Source organism: Onthophagus taurus, chromosome 6 (genome assembly GCF_036711975.1).
Source record: "Onthophagus taurus isolate NC chromosome 6, IU_Otau_3.0, whole genome shotgun sequence".
Lineage (NCBI taxonomy): Eukaryota > Metazoa > Arthropoda > Insecta > Coleoptera > Scarabaeidae > Onthophagus > Onthophagus taurus.
In genome coordinates, this window is record NC_091971.1 from 19921292 (window position 1) to 19942658 (window position 21367).

Here is a 21367-nt window from a genome sequence, read left to right on the forward strand (position 1 = left end):
ATATACTGATAAACTTCCCGATAGCGTTATCTAGCCGATAAGTTAGTTTGTACTGTATTACAATGTGCGGATATTTTTGTCGGTGAGATTATCGGCAGGATAATTTATCGGGTATTCCGATAAAACAGTTATCCGCTAGATATTTATGGTTACCAAGGTTTTATTTAAAAACTTTGTATGGTTACTTCATAGGTTAGCCTATAATATTAACGATTAACCCAAAGGTATGCTCATACGGCGAACGAATTGGCTCTTACAGCGTCATAGCTTAGCAACAACTATTATCTATTATTCTAAGTGTAGGTTTGTTTACAATGGCTATGACGCAGTTATGACGTGCGAGGGCCAATTCGTTCGCCGTATAAGCATACCTTAGGTTTATCTACCTTCGATTAACCCTATACGTACGTTGTGTCAGTTGTCTGTCGTGAAATTTTTTTTTAAACAATTGTTATTATTGTCAAAGTCATAATTCAAACTTCAAAGAGAGACGTTAGGGAAAAACTACTACCAACCGACTTTTATTTCGCCGATAGCAATCCCACCGACAAAAACAGTTTGTACAACAGCCATTGAGTCTTATATATAATCTAGAGTGCGTATGCTGTTATCCCCACCACGCCTAAAATAAAGCCAGAAAGGTCGCCATGTTAGATGTACCAACTTAGCGGGAAATTCGAAATTCTTATACAAAAAAGTAATTTTTTTGTTTCGACCATATTTTAAAAACTAAAGCGGCTAGATCCTAAAACTTTCTTGAAAAATGATGAGCTCTAAGTTTGCCCCCATTTAACCATTTCTGTATCTCTGATGGTTTCTGAGATCCCAATGGTGGGGGTCGAATTTGAATTACCTGTATACAGGGTGTTCCGGTGACTCGGGGAATAAAATTAACCTCATATACTAGAGCAAAAATGATGACGATTGGTGATAAAAATTTATTATAAAAGTCTTCAAATGGCCAAGATATGGGCCATCAAAGTTCAAACATTTTAACACATTTTTCTAAATATTTTCAATACCATTTATGGTAGAGCGTTGAAATTTGGTACAGGGTAAACAAATATCAAGCAAAATCATTGAACCAATTTTGATCGCGCGGCGGCGGCAACCATGCTATACAGGGAGTCCCTAAAATTTGTTTGCTCAGAACTTTTTTGTTCGATCGTAACCCTACATTTATTTTTGCAGTTTCTAATAGAAAATTTATTTTAGAAGCTTTTATCACTCTTAGATAATATTGATAAAAATCACCGTTTTCATGTTAAATGCAAAAATGGTAGGCTCCCATTTCAATAACACTAAAAAAAAAGTCTAAGTCTGCCATGACAATTAACAAACGAATTCATTGACAGTTGTAAACACGTATTATTATTATTATTATTATTCTTATTATCGGCAAAAATTCCCGAATCGTAGAACCTCCAACACAAAAACGTTTTCTCGAATTGAAGCCCGATTAAGAGAAAATGGATCACTAAAACATATCTTTCTGAACAACGGCAACCCTAGATCTGTTCGAACTCCTCAATTGGAAGAGTTAATTTTAGAACATGCAGAAGAAAATAGTACCACTAGTACTTCGGACATGACTAGGCGATTTGGGACGTCAAAAACGACTGTGTGGCGTATTCTTCGAGAGCAGCAGCTTTACCCATTTCACTGCTGTAAGGTTCAGGAAGTACAGCTTACTGATTATCCAATTAGATTGGAATATTGCCAGAAAATGCAACAGAAAATACAAATTGATAATCAGTTTTTAGAAAAAATACTTTTCACCGATGAATCTACTTTTTCCAAAGATGGAATAATTAAAATATGTTTAAGGAATAATTTAATGAATTTACATAGTTGGGCTGAAGAAAATTGGAAATCTCAATGGAGATTTTCTCTCAATGTTTGGGCTGGGATTGTGGGGGATGTCATTGTTGGTCTCGTTTTCTTGCCGTCAAGACTTGATGGCCCTACATACCATCAACATTTGGAAGGATTGCACGAGTTCTTAGTGACGTTCCGTTAAATACCAGTGGTCTTTTTGAACATTTCCTATAGTATTTTTTATTACTTGTCTTGTTGTTTTATGTATTTGTTTTATTTTTCCTGTTAGCGTTGTCGTTAAAATTAAATTTATTGTTTTGTATTATCTTTTATTAAATCAACTAAAACAAATTAAAAAGGGATTTACCTAATCTACACTTGGAAATGTTACATACATAATATTTATGACGGCTCAGTTCGATTTGCACTTGTCATGGCCGACTTAGATTTTTTTTTTAGTGTTATTGAAATCGGAACCTAACATTTTTGCATTTAACACGAAAACGGTGATTTTTATCAATATTATCTAAGAGTAATAAAAGTTTCTAAAATAAATTTTCTATTAGAAACTGTAAAAATAAATGTAGGGTTACGATCGAATAAAAAAGTTCTGAGCAAACAAACTTTAGGAACATCCTGTATAGCATTGTTCCCGCGGACCGATCCAACTTATAAATTACCCAATGGTTTTACGTGATATTAGTTTATACTGTACCAAATTTCAGCACATTACCATAAATAGTGTTTAAGATATTTAGAAAAATGTGTTAAAATTTCATAACTTTGATGGCCTGTATCTTCGAAATTTGAGGACTTTTACTAATTTTTTTTACATGAATCGTCATCATTTTCACTCTAGTATATGTGGTTAAATTTGTTCCCCGAGTCACCGAAACACCCTGTATACTTATGCAAGAATTTACATTATTATAAACTGGAAAGACAGAAAATTATAACCAAAACAAAACACATTAAGTTTTTATTAATAAATAATTATTAATTATATAATATTTTAAAAGAACTTAATAATTTTTAACAATAACCCTTATAATTAACATAAACTAAGAAGAAAATATTTAAAACAATTCTGATTGATCACGTTAACCATTTATTTATAAATAATTGTTAGTTTATTTTAAAAGAACTAAACATTCCTTAATAATAAACTTTACTTCAACTTCATTGTTAATTTCAAGTCAAGTAACCAGAAACATTTTATGGACTGTTATAAATAATCTTCCAACCTACCAAATCACAAAAAACATAAACATAAAAAACGTATATAAAACAAAAAGAATTCGAAAACCTTCAACAAAAAAAAAATCTAAAATAAAAATAACAATATGTTTATGAGAATTGTGAGGTTATAATTGAGGAGCAAAAGTAACAAAGGGGCTAAGTGCCAAAATTGTTAAACAGAGAAATTTAAAAAAAACCTTCACATACCAAAACGACAGACTTTATTTCTAAATAATTATCTAACACATATTATTTGCCTTACGCCTAAATATGCTACGACGAAAACAATAGAAAAAAAATGAAAATTTTAATATAATAAAATAAATAAAAAAAAAAAATAGGAAACGGGTTAAGTGCCTGTATATTATTTTGTTAAATTACTGTAGAATGCTTGGTGTTTATAGTCTTGCAGATAAGGAATCATTGATATTAAGTGTTTTTTTTTTTGTTGTCACTGACCTTATTTATGTCTGGTAGCTGGTTAATTGTGATATTTTTTAGATCTTGCATAGTTTTCCCTCTTTTAAGTATCGGCGTTGCTTTCCATGGTGTTAGTTCAGAAAAAGCTTCAGCAGTAAACAAAAAATCAGGTTGTTGGGAGTCAACATTCAATCGTACAACTTTGCTAATATACACTTTTTTGAGATTTAAGATCTTGTCGGCTGCCGCTTGTACATCAAAACATTTTTTCTGTGACATATCTACTATTTCAAATCGGCGTGTGTGTGTACTTGATATTATTACATCGTGTAAGTCCTCAGGTACCATCAGAGCGCACTTACGCTTTCTTTTCTCCATCAAGGCGAAATCTCTGTCTCACTGAAGGAAGCTTTTTCCACTGACAAGATACCTATGTTCGATGGTGTCAAAGAGTCCACAAGTCACTAGAAACACGTAAATAAATACAATCATTCTGTTTTTATTTTGGGCGGTACAGTTATCGCTCCAAATAATAACATTCCTTTTTTTCTGTAATGCCCATATTTAGGACGCGTAATAAGCAAGACGTAATCTCGTTACCGCCACGTCCTGCCACTCCTTCATGCCAGCAACACATGTATGAATGTGTCTTATCCCCAAAGCTGATTCCTAAGTTATAGGATGAAAGTTGGCTCAATTAAAACATGTCAGAGTGCGTCAATGTATTTACGAATATGACTTGTTCTAAATCCACTGAGAATACACTCGTGTTGCTTCCTGGCAGTTATGATGACGCGATGTCCTTTTTCATGAGCCGCTTTTTTTCTTTTGTATAATAGTGTCCAAATACTTTTTTGTCAAAGCAAAAGTATTCATAAAAGTAAATTTACAAACAACTACAATATTACCCTCTCCATCTGGAAGGCTATAGTGGATGGTAGTTTGACGATGACTGTCATGAGGGTCTTCATATGAGCCATGCCTTCTCCTTTTCATGCCAGTCAACTGTATTAAACCCATGATGTATTTTCCACGGACATCAACTCTGCACTTGTAGTATTTTTCAAAAAGAGCTAATCTATTTGCGTAATTCAACGACTTGCACCTGAATTTGCATTTACCTGTTATCTGTAAGAGTTTTAGGGTTTACACAAAAAAATATGGTTCTAGTTCATGGCATTATTTACACACGTACAACTATATTAAAAATAATAACTCACTTCTAGATTAGGTCTCCTTTTTTCACCTACAGCATTTCCATTTTTGCTTTTATAGGATTGTTCTGCATTTTTTCGTTGTCTTTGTTCGTCACTTAATCTTTCCAATCCTTGTTTGCGACGTTATAAATTCATTTTGAAGTTCACTTTACACTGTTCAGCAGCCGTGTGACACGAAACGATATACTCGTATTCCGGTAGGATGTAAAAAGAACGAACGCTCAACACAACAATGCCTACTATGGTACTTGACTCGTTTGATGTGGAAATGACCGAGCACCTGCAGAAAGCATCACCTATCTGCCTGATTGTTGACGAAATTTAAAGTCCTGGCACTTTACCCGTTTGATAGGATATAGTCAATGGCACATAGAACCTGTCTATAGAAATACAGTGGAACCTCGATTATCCGGTCTAATGACCGGTTGAGGGTTGCTGGATAATTGAAATGCACGGATAAATGAAAGGCATATAATAGTGTTTAAATCTTTATTATGAAAATAACAGGAACTATAGAGTACATATATACAGACTATATAAATTGAACAACATGTTTCAAATTTATTTAGTGGTTAAAGAAATCAGTTATTTGGAGCTGTTTCTTCTTATTGTAAAGTTTTAATCATATGTTGGAACGAATTTTCCGCAAGTTCAAAACATCTATGTGATCTGTATCATTTTGTTGATCTAAAAAACTTAATAGCCCGTCTACATGTGAGAGTGCAGCTTCTGGTGGAACTTTTTTTTCTGGTGTAGAAACGTTTTCGTCTTCATCTTCCTCATCGGTGGCATCCGTTGCTGTAGGTTCCGAAATTGTTGCAATCTGTGTGTCATTTAAAACTTCATAACCCGGTTCGTTTTTATCGCAGTGTAACCATTCCTCAATGTCGGTTATGTCTACAAATTCAAATTCTACAACATTTTGTATGCCATTCAAGAGTTGCCTAGACGTCACTACAGTAGATTCTTCATTTTTGGAGGAACTGAAATTTTCTGTAAGTTGTGGCCAAACTTTGAACCAAGATTTTTGTACATTTGGAACATCACCCCAACTCTCTGCTGCCGCATATATGGCATCTTTGATGTTCCATTGCTTCCAAAATTCTTTCAGTGAGCAATCTGCTTCTAAAAGAAGCCGCAACATTATTTTTCTAAAGCGGCGCTTGCAAGCCTCTATTACCCCTTGATCCATCGGCTGTAATAAAGCCGTAACATTTGGAGGCAAATACTGCACAGAAATTTTACCATCATCCGTTTGTAATGTACGTTCTTCTGGATGTGAGGGAGCATTATCCAATAAGAGCATTGCTCTTTCGGGTAAGTGTTTTGATTTCAAATGTTTCTTAACTGAAGGAACAAATTCTTCAAAAAACCAAGCTTTAAAAATGTCTTAATTCATCCAAGCCTTTGTTTGATATTTATAACAAACAGGAAAATGTTTCATTTCGGTTCCCTTGAATGATCTTGGGTTTTTTGATTTACCTATGCACAACAGTGGTAATTTATGGCTTCCACTAGCATTGGCACAGGGCATTAATGTTATACGTTCCTTACTAGATTTGTGACCTGGAGCATTTTTTTCATTTTGCATCGCAAGCGTTTTAGACGGTAATGATTTCCAAAAGAGACCGGTCTCATCGGCGTTATACACTTGCTCCAATGTGAGCTCATATGTTTCGATTAAACGGTTAAATTCTATAAGATATGATTCTGCAGCGCTTTTATCGGAACTTAATTTTTCACCTTGAATATTAAGCTGCCGTATTCTATGACGTAATTTGAATCGATGTAACCATCCCTGTGATGCTTGAAAAGGTTTTTGAATGTTCATCTTTTGATGAAACCATTGTGCTTTCTCTAACAACAGTGGTCCTCTAACTGGATGGCCTTCTTTGCGTTTTTGTTTGAACCAATGGTATACCGCATTGTCTAACTCTTCTAGTGTGGAGGGTTTTGTTGATTTACGATGTGCTGTTCCTTTTAGTGAATCGGTCCGCGAGTGAATTTTAAGAGATTTTCTTTTTGTCGTACAGTATCTCGAACAGTTTGCAATCTAATATTGTATTCTTTAGCTAACTTTGAAACAGTATCCCCTTTCTCGTGACGTTCAATCAACTTTAGCTTTGTTCCGACGGTTAGAACAATTTTCTTTCTCTTTGCATCCATTTTTAGTAGTGTACTTTAGTTTAGCACAGAGCCTAAACTATACGAAAACATTCATGAACATCTACATATTTCATACAAAAACAGTAACTTCTTACCTTGATAAATAAAACACGCACTATTATAGAAACGTTTTGAGACGTATAATAAATTAATTAATAAAATTCATAAGCATAAGCAATAACTAGTATGTAGTAGAACTGACGCGCCAACGAATCGGTTGCAAAACTGGTTTCGCACGATTAACCGGGTTCAAAACATTGAAATGCACGGATATTTGAAATGAGGGCTTCGCACGGATTATCGAGAAAAACGGTTAATAGAGACACGGATTATCGAGGTTCCACTGTATCTTATTTTTTGGCAAAATATGCACTTAGCCCCTTTGTTACTTCTACTCCTCAATGGTAGGTACAATAGAGACTTGAAACTGTAGCTAAGTTCAGGTCGGTACATCCAATATGTCTAACTTTCTGATTACCCCCACCACCACCACATACGCACTCTAGATTATATATAAGATCTCAATGACAACAGCGAATATCTTTATCCTTCCGATAAGTTTATCGGCGGGATAGTTATCAGGTAGATTTATCGGCATATTATACAACCGGCCCTAAGATAGATAAATACCATTTCTTTTAAAACTTTCTTCACTACTACTAACTTCATCATCCTTAATAAGACTTCCTTGGCGAGAAGTCATGTTAACGGCGGTTAAAAAAGTCGATGGTTTTTGAGCTAAATGTGTATTATTTGCTAAAAAATAAAAAAAGTTTATAAGTTCATTAATTTTTGATTTAATATTTACCAAAACATAACGGTTTATTAAATCCTCCGAATACCGCAGCTGGGTAAAGTAAACCAGCATGTTGAACGTATGGATTTGCGGCGGCGGCGATGCCGATGCCTGTAGATGGATCAAGCGTCGCGGCGGCGCCTAAAGGTAAATTTGTCGTCAAAAACGGTCCGCCGTGATGAAATTCTCGGTGGTATCTCGACGGCCCCAAACCCAACGGATAATGCACGCTCAATGTACTTTGTATGGATCGTGGTGCTCTTTCGTGTTGAACCGCTGAAACCGAACATCGGATAGGTTTCATTCGATGAGGTAGTGACCCAATATTTGCAAAATGCAGAATAAATATCTGGGTATGACTGCGACTACGGAGGGGATGCGTCTGGTGAGGGTGTTATATGTCAATATGTCACTTGCATTTCTTTAACAGCCACCCCCATTTTAGTTATTTTTTTGAGTGTTTACTTCATATGGGGTATTTCTCAAGATATGTTTACATGATAATTTTGATTAATTTAAATACCATAATAATTTATCAAGAAACACGTTACAAAAGTTAGTTTCTTCATGAAATATATCTATCTCTATCAATCTATATTTTCTACATTTTTGAATTATTCAAAAGGGTTATCATAATAACCATTACTTGGAGTGTAGGTCTGACGGTGCACGGTGAAGGGGTTGAACCATTGACATAATGACGGGTCTAATGGGTAGAGGGCGTCGTGTACGGTTACAAAAGCACAGAATTGTAGGGGAACCTAAGAGACACATGTTGGAATTCACATGCATGCAAACTAAGTAAACTTCGTTTTTATCTAATAGAAATTTTAATTGATATCTTTTTTTAACAATTACAGCTTTTTTTATATTTCTTACCATCTCTTTTCATATTGACTTGAAGACATTTTCTAAATCTACACGCTTGGCATTGATTTCTTCTTGTAACATCAACAATACATCTTCCATTTTCTTTACAAACATATTCCAAATTCCTTCGAATGCTTCGTTTGAAGAAACCCCTACAACCATCGCAACTAGCCACTCCATAATGTTTTCCGGAAGCTTTATCCCCGCAAACTTTACACAAGGATTCATTTCTCATGTGGTGATTGTCGTCCATCTACACAGTAATAATTAATTTTAAGTAGGTATCATTTTGGTATTATTACAGTTTTGATTTGGGATTTTACATTTCGTGTATTTTCTTTTTATTTCATAACATTTTTCGTAAAACAACTGGACGTTTTCTCATGTTTATAAAAAATTCAGGGTGTTTAGAGTCGTGGCTAGCGACACGGGCGGGTTACGACCCCCTGAACGCGGACTCAAATCTATTATTTACGGCAAATGTCTACCAATCGTGATCGACTTTGCCGCCATCCACTTGTAAACAAAGAAATGGGCGTTTATGTCATTTTTAAATCGGTACACTACCAATTCTAAGTAGTTATGCGTACATACCAGTAAAGTACATCCTATAAATTATTTATTATTCAAAATGATAAGTTTCTTGCACATAACGTTATTTTTAAGTTTTATGTCTTAAACAACAAAAAGCTCTTAACTTATTTTTTTGAAAGATGTATAGGTTAATAGTTATTGTTAGTCAACAACAGAAATAGCCATCCCTAGTTGGATCTGATTCATTGATCTGATTCAGTGGTGGATCGGATATCCGGCAACTATCCGGCTTTATATTAAAAACTTATTACTTAGTACTCCACCATTCACAGGAATTAGTCTTAGTAAGTAGTATCTCTTTAGTATCTCTTTTAGGTGTTGGTCACTGCAGATAATAATTTTCATAACAATTTTCATCGATAACTTTCAAAATTCGTTATAAAATTCATTTCTTGAAGGATCCTTGTGGAAATATCACCAATTATTAATTAAAGTATCCTCTTTTTAACGCAAAAAAACCGTTTTGAAAAATAATATTAAATAATTGTTCGTGAGACGATCTTTTTTTTATAAAAAGAAACTATTTTATTACATACTAATATTTCGATCGTTTATGAAATAAAATAGTTTCTTTTTATAAAAAAAAGATCGTCTCACGAACAATTATTTAATATTATTATCAATTTCGATCGATTAATTTCTTTTATTTATTGTTTTGAAAAATCGCTTTTAGTTTTTGAGAAATAACTTTTTTAAATGATTCGAATTTTACAAATTAGAAATATCCCAAAGTGTTAATAAGAGTGTCCTCTTTCCAATAAACCAACACGTTTTGAAAAATAACTTTTAGTTTTTGAGAAAACAATATTTGAAGTTTTAATACAATTTTCGATGTTGCAATTTTCATCGATAATTTTCAAAATTCGCTATAAAATTGATTTGTTGAAGGATGCTTGTGGAAATATCACCAATTATTAATTAAAGTATCCTCTTTTTAATGCAACAAGCCGTTTTGAAAAATCGCTTTTAGTTTTTGAGAAATAAATTTTTGAAATGATCGTCAATTTTTTCGAATTTTGCAATTTCCCGCGATTAAGTTTTAAAAATTCGTATAAAATCCATTTTTTGGAACATGAGTATGAAAATTTCCCAAAGTGTTAATAAGAGTGTCCTCTTTCCAATGAACCAACCCGTTTTGAAAAATAACTTTTAGTTTTTGAAAAAACAATATTTGAAGTTTTGAAAAAATTTTCGATGTTACAATAAAATTTTCATCGATAATTTTCAAAATTCCCTATAAAATTATTTTCTTGAAGGATCCATGCGAAAATATCACCAATTATTAATTAAAGTATCCTCTTTTTAATGCAACAAGCCGTTTTGAAAAATCCTTTTTAGTTTTTTTGAAATGATCGACAATCTTTTCGAATTTTGCTATTATCGCCAATTAAGTTTTAAAAATTCGTATAAAATCCATTTCTTGCAATATGAATATGAAAATTTCCCAAAGTGTTAATAAGAGTCTCCTCTTTCCAATGAACCGACACGTTTTGAAAAATAACTTTTAATTTTTGAGAAAACAATATTTGAAGTTTTGATAAAATTTTCGATGTTGCAATTAAAATCGATAATTTTCAAAATTCGCTATAAAATTAATTTCTTGAAGGATCCTTGTGCAAATATCACCAATTATTAATTAAAGTATCCTCTTTTTAATGCAACAAGCCGTTTTGAAAAATCGCTTTTAGTTTTTCAGAAATAAATTTTTGAAATAATCGACAATTTTTTCGAATTTTGCAATTTTCACCGATTAAGGTTTAAAAATTCGTATAAAATCCATTTCTTGGAATATGAGTATGAAAATTTCCCAAAGTGTTAATAAGAGTGTCCTCATTCCAATGAACCAACCCGTTTTGAAAACTAGCTTTTAGTTTTTGAGAAAACAATATTTGAAGTTTTGATAAAATTTTCGATGTTGTAATTTTCATCGATAATTTTCAAAATTCGCTATAAAATTAATTTGTTGAAGGATCCTTGTGGAAATATCACCAATTATTAATTAAAGTATCCTCTTTTTAATGCAACAAGCCGTTGTGAAAAATCGCTTTTAGTTTTTGAGAAATAAATTTTTGAAATGATCGACAATTTTTTCGAATTTTGCAATTTTCACCGATTAAGTTTTAAAAATTCGTATAAAATCCATTTCTTGGAATATGAGTATGAAAATATCCCAAAGTGTTAATAAGAGTGTCCTCATTCCAATGAAGCAACCCGTTTTGAAAAATAGCTTTTAGTTTTTGAGAAAACAATATTTGAAGTTTTGATAAAATTTTCGATGTTGCAATTTTCATCGATAATTTTCAAAATTCGCTATAAAATTTATTTCTTAAAGGATCCTTGTGGAAATATCACCAATTATTAATTAAAGTATTCTCTTTTTAATGCAACAAGCCGTTGTGAAAAATCGCTTTTAGTTTTTGAGAAATAAATTATTGAAATAATCGACAATTTTTTCGAATTTTGCAATTTTCACCGATTAAGGTTTAAAAATTCGTATAAAATCCATTTCTTGGAATATGAGTATGAAAATATCCCAAAGTGTTAATAAGAGTGTCCTCTTTCCAATGAACCAACCCGTTTTGAAAAATAACTTTTAGTTTTTGAGAAAACAATATTTGAAGTTTTGATAAAATTTCCGTTGTTGCAATTTTCATCGATAATTTTCAAAATTCGCTATAAAATTTATTTCTTGAAGGATCCTTGTGCAAATATCACCAATTATTAATTAAAGTATCCTCTTTTTAGAGTTGCTTCGTGAGTTAAATCAGCATCAAAAAAGTTCATTTTGTATCTTGGATTCAAATAAGTTGACATATCTTATCAGTTTTCTTATTAATTTCATTTTTATTCAAATATCGCAATAATGTGGCAATGTAGGATATCACGTCAGAAATGCACCAGAAATTATAACCATAATGGCCGAATAACCGGATATCTGGTATCCGGCTTTTCGCAAAATCACTATTCGTTCCATCACTAATTGATACCTTTGTGATGTGTTGTGGGAAAAAAAGATTTGACTTGAACGCAGAATGCCTCTTCATGTTGACTAAGGTATCCGTGAAGATTTAACTTCACCATCGCGGATCAAAGTGAGGACCGAGTAGCACAGAGAAAAGCGATACCGGTCCCAAGCCCAGATAAAGAAGGAAGCTTGAGGCGGCTAGACCAGCAATCTGCCCCTCGTTAAAACGTTAAATCAATAAAAACGTTTAAAATGAGCCTCGGAAGCATAGGAAAAATCAGACACAATACACAGTGGATAGGTTATAAATATAGGAACGTGGAACGTACAAGGATTGTGAACAAACATAAGTCCAAAAAGTCGAAAAAAGTCCAGATAGCTGTGTTGATAGAAACCAAGAAGATTACCTAAGAACAAAAGTAAGGAAGTGTAAAATCCGCTAAAATCTGTATAGCAGGAACGCAGAATCACCATCATTGGAGTATACGCACCAAATGATGGTGGAGAAAGCAGAAAAAGAAATGTTTTAATAATGTTATTAATAGTCTAAGGAGACTTAAACGCAAGAACAGGCAAAAGAACAAACAGCAAGACTGTGGGTAGGTTTGGAGAAGAAACAATAATAACGGACCCCGATTAATAGAGTTGTGTATAATAAAAAAACTGAAAATGCGAAATGGCTTCTTAAAACATAAAGAAATACATAAATATGCATGACATCAAGATACAAGGCAACTCTAATCGATAATTGATTATAGTATTACTAAACTAAACAATAAATTGGATTGCCTAGAATGTGGGTCAGACCATTAGGTACTTAAAATACAAAATAATATAATGTCCGGAAAAACAGAATGAAAGACACTAACGAACCTATACAATACAATAGAGATACACTAGATAAAAGATACAAAAAATGCAAAGAAGAAAAAATACGATACTAACTATAAAATAATACTCTGAACTCCTCAACATAATACATGATGCAGCTAAGAAAATCTTAGGCGAAAAACCAAGAAACAAGAAAATTATATGGAATGAATCAAGAGCACCAAGGAACATCAAATGGAACTGCCAAAATATAAAAAAATTTTTAAAACAAACGTGAATAATAATACATAAAGCAAAATTTGTAAAAAACTAGGTACTTACTTAGGAGGAACGTGTGCCTCAGTGGCGTGGAGTTTAGTTACCTGAACGATACCTGGTAATAATCTATGAGATAACCTACAATATATTAGATTTAGTTCGCCAATTCCTCGGTCGCAAGCTTAATTAGAAAACATTTTTCACCGTGACTTAATCAAGCAAGCTACTGCTAGCGACTTCGGTTTGGTCAATCCTACATTCCCAATTCTAAGCTTAACTGAGGTCGCTTGCGGTCGAGAGATGAGCAGAGTTTAGCCAAGGCTCGTTGCGGTAGAGGCGTTGCAGTATACGTTATCCAAATTTATTTGGATATGGTATTAAATGTACTTCAACCGCCAATGATCTTGGCTTAATTAGAAAAAAATCCTGCATTTCTTTTTGAGTTTAAGCGGCTTCGGCTACACTCCAAATAGATAATGTAAAATTTTGAACCGTGAGTTAGAAGAATGGGTTAACCAAATTTATTTCGATACGATTATTAAATGTAACTCTTGGTTAATTAAGGTATTCCAACGCTTACTGGAAATAACCTTAAGTTGCAGTCCAATAAATGTTACTTCCTCTGTAAAGAAGTGATCTATTTAGAGCACGTAATATCCGAGGAAGGTATCAGACTCGATGCCAATAAGATTTCCTCTATAATTAACTTTTCAGTTGGTGTAAAACAAACTAAGCTTCAAGCACTTCTAGGATTTGCCTCTTATTACGGACGATTCATCAAAAATTTCTCTCAATTAATGCTAATTCAAGAAAAATGATAAATTTAATGCGAATAGAATTATTCGACGATAGAACACGAATTGCTTAGAATTGTTTGGTCACTTGGAACAACTTGTATCGGATTGTTCCATATTTAATATGAGTCATAAGAACGCAAAAAATAACAATCAAGTCTAATGAACATATTGTGCATAAGGAAACACATTTACCGGTGAAACAAGAAGTTAAGAGATTATGATAATTCAAGAATTTCATTGAAGATAATTCATTGAATTTCCACTTCAATGCAACGTTACATGGAAGAGGATTATTATTAATTTTGTTTGATGATTTTCTTTCCATTTTATGCCAATAAGATTTCCTCTGATGTGTCATGCAACACTCAACTTTGACAACAACTTGCATGACACATCAAGTCTTAACACAATTTTTAATCCTCTTCAATCATAATTCAACAAAATTCTCTGTGTAGTTCAATAGTACAAATATAAAAAGAAATACCAAATGACTCATTCTATAGGACACTTTTATAACAAAATGACGTAATCTCCTGAAGATGCTGTAAATATATAGCGAAACCGGTTGAGAGAAAAATTTAAATAAAAATCCATTTAAGTGCAATTTTATTTATTATTATTACTTGATGGGGATTATTCTAAGGCATTACGACTCGGTTTAGCGTAGTAATTATTTCCTAAACTAGCAGATATTACGAAAGAATGTATGATTTTTTTTTCTAAGGCAGGCTAAATCTTAACTAAAAGAAACTAAATGTTTGTATTTAAGAATATTAGCATAGTAGTGCTCTTTATGTGTTAATTTTATACTGTCACACTATAAAAATCGCAAGTAGAACACGATGAAACGTATATGTTTGAAAAACAAACGTTGTTACTAGATTGCGTTGAGAGCAGAAAATTCTAACTCATAGAGATGAAAAGTTGAACATTGAAGCAAAATTTTCAATGCTTATTGCGATATTATCTTTTATAGCAACGGCAAGAAGTATCCAACGACCGTACTCATTACTACTTATTTTATAGAAACACAAAAAGCTTCAAGAAGAAATTTTTTGTGTTAAATCATCAATCCATGATTATTATCGTATTGTTCAGTGATTACCTTCAATAACACAGGCCGACAAATTTTTAAACCAAAGACTAGACTATACCTTCCAAATAATTTTCGATACTCTGAATCCGAATCTGACGTCAGAATTGCTTCATCACCTAAGATTTTCAAGATATCTTACCTATGCGAATAACACGATTTTTCAGCACATTCAAGGCTGAATTTACATCAAAAGATAATTTTTCTCCACAGAAGTCATTATGCCATTTAAAACTATTTCTCTGCCCCCTTAAAATCTTATATTATTCATTTAAATATTTTTCTTGATCTCTGAGAAATTGTCCCCTAAAACTAAGAAATTCATCATGTTTGAAATAACATCTTTTTATTTTCCAGTTTTGTTTACAAGTTTTAAAATGGTGAAAATGTTAAAATGTGTTCAGGTAAAGTGACACTTGCAGTCAAGCGATTTCGCTAAAATTCAATATATGGTAATTTTTTATATTTATTAGATGTATACGAAAGTATATGTTGGGCTATACATATCAAAAGTGTAAGTTTATATGAAACATTTGAATGTCTTCAGGTAAAGTGCCATTTCCGGTTAGTGGATTTGGTCCAAAAGTTGTTTAAGAGCTTGCGATATTGGTTTAATAGCTATATGCCAAATTTCATTACGGTAACTGATTGCGTTTTTAAGTTATCGTGTTTACACACATTATTACATACGTATGTACGTACATAAATACGCACAGGCATTTTCTGGGAATGGTCAATATCAGGACTCAGGGGATCTCAAAACGTGTATATCCATCAAAATGTCGAGGTCGAATCTTTGCACGATTACAATACTTTGTCTCATATACTTCGTATATAGTGCGAGAAAGTAAAAATTAATTTACAATATTTTTCTTTGATATACTTTATAACAATGAAACTTCATAACTTTCGCTTATTCTCGAATATTTTTAAATTAATTTGTTTTTTATTGTATTTAATTTTGTATTTTTAAAACTTCTTTTCTATTTATAACAGTTTAGATGTTATTTTAGTTTCTTATGATAACGATCGCGCATCAATTCAAACGATCACTTAACACTCTTACGCTTATATTGAGCATCATTCTTTCATCCCATCTACCTTGATAGTGTCGCTTGTTTTCTTTCAAATCCTAATGAAATCGTTCACCTATTTCTTCGCTGAAGGTTCCTACATTTTCCTGAAAGTAATGTAAATGGGAAAATAGGAAATGTAGCTGCAAACTCATTAAACAGCCTAATTTTTTAAAGTTTAATAACATTGTCGATACAATGTTTTTATGTTGTGGGTCCCGATGATTGAATTGTTTGATCAAGCCTAATTTGATATGGAGTGGAAGTAACAAAATACGCTTTGTGTCAACAAGACTCTTGTAAACAACATTGTTGGAATCAACTTTCCAATTAAATCTTTCAGGCCACTTTTTTTTAATCCAATGTTGTTCTCGGGCACGACTGTCCCACATGCAGAGAAAGCAAGGATTTTTTGTATTTTCTGATTGTAAACCAACCAAAATATTGATCATTTTAAAGTAGTCACCACAACCAGTTGTGGATGTTGTAATTGATTTTTTCGAGTACAAATTGAAGGTCTTCGTATGATTCTTTTCGCCTGGTGGAATGACCAATAGGGATTGCTGCGTATTTATTGCCGTTATGGAGCAACACTGCTTTAAGGCGTTCTTTAGAAGAATCTATAAAGAGAAGCCAGTCATCGGACTTATACACATCTACTTGATATGTATTGATAAGTCCTTCTATATCATTACAATAAACTAAGGAATTTTTACTAGAAAAATATTTCAGAAATTCCTCATTTCTTCTTCTGTATGCTGTAATTTTTGTTCCGGGTAACAACATGTTCCTCTCTTTAAGTCTTGAAGCCAATAATTCAGCTGAATCTTTAGAAAGAATAAGATCGCGAATAAGATCATCTAATGAATCTTGATCAAAAAGTTCAGGGTCTTTGGCATTAACAGAACCTCATAATCACTGTCCTTTTCACTTTCAATAGAACTCATTTCTTCCAAACAACATTCATGTTTATTAGGTGGTACTTTGTCTAATCTCGCTATTTTTCCTTTCTTGGCTGGTGTTACGCTTTGTACGTTAGAATATAATATGTTTCCTTTATTTTTTTTTATTACAACCTGTTATATCACAGGCACAGAAGTAACAGTCTTCATTGTGATCCTTAGGCTCGTACCACATGGTTGGTGTAATGACAACTTCCTTTTTCATATCGTTCCAATTAATCAGAGTTAATCTACAAGTAGTACAAATAGATGTAGGTACCCACGGTTTAACTAAATTTCTCATAGGTATGTTGTAACATTCCACAAATTTTTTTAATCAATTCATTAATGGTTCTGCGATAAGGACGTGTTTCGAAGTGTCCGCAAAAAAGTCACTAAAGAATAAGCTTTTCGCCTCATATTTTTTTATATTAATATTCCATCGTTTTAAAATTTTTTTGTAGAAAATCCAATATGGTTGTGATTTTCATCTTATAAAACGCTATAGAGCTTAAATAAAAAAATAATATGTAAATTGTCTCTTTTTGAATGAATAAATCTCGTAAGCAATCATTTTATTTTTGTAAATACTGCTATAGTTTTCCCATTAAAACTACAACTTTGCTAACAAACCAAATAAATTCATAAAAATTAACTAGATTTTGAATGTCCAGTTTCTCAATTGAATACCTCCTGGTTAAAAGATAAATGCATGGTTAAAAATTTCAACTTTAAAGCTTCATTTTTAGATATTTGATCACATTTTCGCATATTTGTTTTACTGTGCGTCAACATCGCTAACTTGATGTAACTCAACATGAGTTTATCAAGGACAGAGCAAACCGATGTACTTATTAATTTCAACAGATGATATCTCGAAGAAGAAAAAAGATATTTAAGTAATTGAAAAAGAGTTTTAAAGGGGAAGGGTAATAATTTCAAAACGTCTAAAAAAAATTGTTTTTTTTAACTCCCTCATGTGAACTATAACCACAAATACGACCAGAAACCGCATTTTTAACATATTTTGGCTAAGATATTTTGAAAACCTTACGAGATGAAACATTTTTGAGGTTAAATTTGGATTTAGAACGTGAAAAACCTTCGGGATAGTATAGTCTAGTTGTTGGTTTAGAAAACATTTAAATTTTTGTCGGCCTGTGTAATTTTTGTTCTGCAAATGTGCAGTATTTTCTGAAACGCTTTCATTTTGTCGGTGGAAGTGCGAATATTTTTCTATTTGCTTTGGATGCTATAATTCATGATATTAAGCTGAAATATATCAGTCAAATATTATAATTTGAAAATCCAAAATTCACTGCGCAAGAGATCACAAAAATGAAGTTTTCGTCTAATAAAAAAACACAACAAGTTCTTGTCGTATAATAATTTAATACATAACGATTATGAACTTATCAAGCATTTCAAATAAGTCTTCAGCTTTTACGTTCCAATAATATATTATCATATGTAAACTCTACGTCTACAAATAAGGTAAATTAGGTTTTATTATCTATAATAATTAATCATTAAGTTCCTAAGTCATACAATCTAATAATTGATCTTACTTTTATCGTACTCTTTAATGTGCGATGGTGTAAAATTTTTGCACTTTACAACCTTGTTTGCTATATTAAAAGATTATACACGTGGATCGGTTGTCCGAAACAATCACGATTTACTTCAAGCGAAATACTATACATACATGTGTTTGCTATTCTAAATGTATCAGTGTCGAATTAGCGAGTAATGTAAACATTGTAGAAATTCAAAGAAAGAAGTTGAAGTGTTGAAGCGATAGTAGTTACAATGAAGATTGTTAAAGAAAAAAATTTACATACACTTGTAAAAATTTTTCTTGTAACGTCTAAAATATATCATAGCCGGGACTCATTGAAGCCGTTTATCTTCTATGGCTATGATATACTATAGCTGAGGTCACTTGCGGAGGAAGCATTATAATATAGGCTAATAAATAAATAAAAATAAAACGAAAAAACTTCTTAACTTGCTATATTTAATAAATTTGAAGTCAAACTAATTTCGGGGCTAGCCCCATCCTCAGTGACAATGTCAATAGAAGACTAATATTGTAAAGTGAAGATCATCAAAAAGGCAATTGAATGCATGTATAAAGCTGAAGGCCTTCAGCAAATTTATTAAATATAGCAAGTTAAGAAGTTTTTCGTTTTATTTTTAAATAATTTACTTGCAACATAAATCTACACTCTAATAAATAAATAGTGGCTTACGGCCTAGAATGTGTTAAATATAAGTAATAACTTAAATTGTTGAAAAAATGACTATAATCTAGATCTAGACCACTACTTCTTAATCTTTTTGATGGGTGGAATCTTTAAATGCCCACATTTATCAAAAATTACAATTATATAATAGTTATTTACAAGTGGTTATTACAAGTGGGGTAGAAACATAATTACTGTACGAGTGTGGAGAATTGCACGACGAGGTCGTAGACCGAGTCGTGTAATCACACGAGTACTGTAATTATGCTCTAGCCCACATGTGATATACAGCATTTTATCTACGACTTCTAAAAATTACTAAAAAATCAATTTCTTTAAAAAAGTCTATTTGACATTTATAAAAATATTTTGAAATGATCGTTGACAATTTTGAATTGTCAGTTTCAACAACATATTTACTCATCTGGAATAAGTGTTTCGAAATGTAAACACATAACAATTAATGTTTATAATAAATAGTATTGTTTCTCTGTAAGTAGATAGTTGTCACTTTTTCTTTTGTATTGTTGCTCGTTTCAATAAATTAAGTCTGTTCTGATTAGGCTAAAAATGCGTTACGTAATGAAACCAATGCGGTAATGAACTTCATTACGTAACTCAAATCACCTCAAATGAGTGCGGTAATGATGACTTATCCAAGCAGTCGTAGATAAAATAATATTTATTTGCTACAAAAAGTGACCTGATTCCTCAATACAATTACGAACTACCAAGTTGTATGTCCAAAGATTCTTTAAATAAAAAGCGGTTTTGTATCGGTAGTGGTTACTAAAAAGCGAAACTTAAACGCGGATATCATTTCTGCTGTTTGTTTTTCATATTTCTTCGTTACAACTTCATTGTAAATTGATGAATCATTACAATAGATTATATTATTTAATTTATTGGGCGTTATTGTTACAAAAAGTATGAGTTCTTCAGGCAAGTCTTGTGTTAATAACCCCGACCATTTCTGCTACGTAAATTTTGTAAAGAAAAGCAACGAAAGAATATAAATGATTTTGTAAAACAAAGTTATGGGGCATGTTTTGGAAAACAACTTGGACAACAAGACAAATGTTGGGCCCCACACAAAGTTTGCAAAACTTGCGTGGAATGACATGAACAAAGAGAAACTACCTTGATAATTGCTACTTTTATACTGTAGGTATAAACGGTATGAATCGATACAAAAAGCACTCTTGTGTTTACTCAAACGTACAATCCGCTAAGCCACCGACGCTGCATAAGATTTGCCAATACAGGTATTTACTTCATTAGTACATTATTACTGTGATGATGCTCAAATGTTAGATAGTTAAAGTAAAAGCAATAACAAAAGTGAATTTGAAAGATGCAGTAGTACAGTTCGAGGTTTTTCTGATGGCGAGCTAAACGACTTAATTCGAGATTTAAATTTATCTAAGAAGCTGAGGTTTTTGCTTCAAGACTAAAAGAAAAACGTTGCCTAAAAAAAAGCGCGACATTCTTCCATATTTTAATGAGACGAATATCGTATGTTGTAATTATATTTCTGGATTTTTAAATTTAATTTGCCTTTCAGTACACCAAAAAGAAAGTTTGAAATGTGTGTTAGGTACTGCATAACGGAAATAAATTAGCTTCGAAGAATATCAAAATATTAAACTTCTTTTAAAAAAAACTTCATTTCATCAATATCAGTATGTGTAGATTTAAAACTAGTAAATTTGTTATTGGGTCAGCAATACGGATACTCTGAATATCCCTGTTTTCTTTGTCTATGAGACAGTAATGGGAAAAATGAACACTGGAGCAAGAAAGACTGGCCATTGAGAATCAACATGATTGTATCGGTCATTAACCGTTGATCAGTCGAGAAAAAAATCATTCTTCCAGTACTACATATAAAACTTGGGCTTATAAAACAGTTTGTTAAAGCTTTAGATAGGAATGGAATTGCTTCAAATATATTTGTCAATCATTTCTTGGTCTTAGTATAGAAACGTTAAAAGCAGGAATTTTTAATGAGCCACAAATCCGTACTCTTATAAACAGCGATGA

At 32.2% G+C, this 21367-nt stretch overlaps 1 protein-coding gene across 1 annotated transcript in view; it reads right to left on the reverse strand.

Moving 5' to 3' along the window:
* Positions 1-21367, reverse strand: part of LOC111419174 (nuclear receptor subfamily 2 group E member 1-like) — a 32767-nt gene that overhangs the window by 853 nt on the left and 10547 nt on the right. The window contains exons 2-4 of the mRNA XM_071196651.1: positions 8536-8779; positions 7669-7932; positions 7491-7616 (exon numbers count right to left, since the gene is read on the reverse strand). Coding sequence (XP_071052752.1) covers positions 7491-7616; positions 7669-7932; positions 8536-8779 — 634 coding nt within the window. The remainder of the gene's footprint in view (positions 1-7490; positions 7617-7668; positions 7933-8535; positions 8780-21367) is intronic.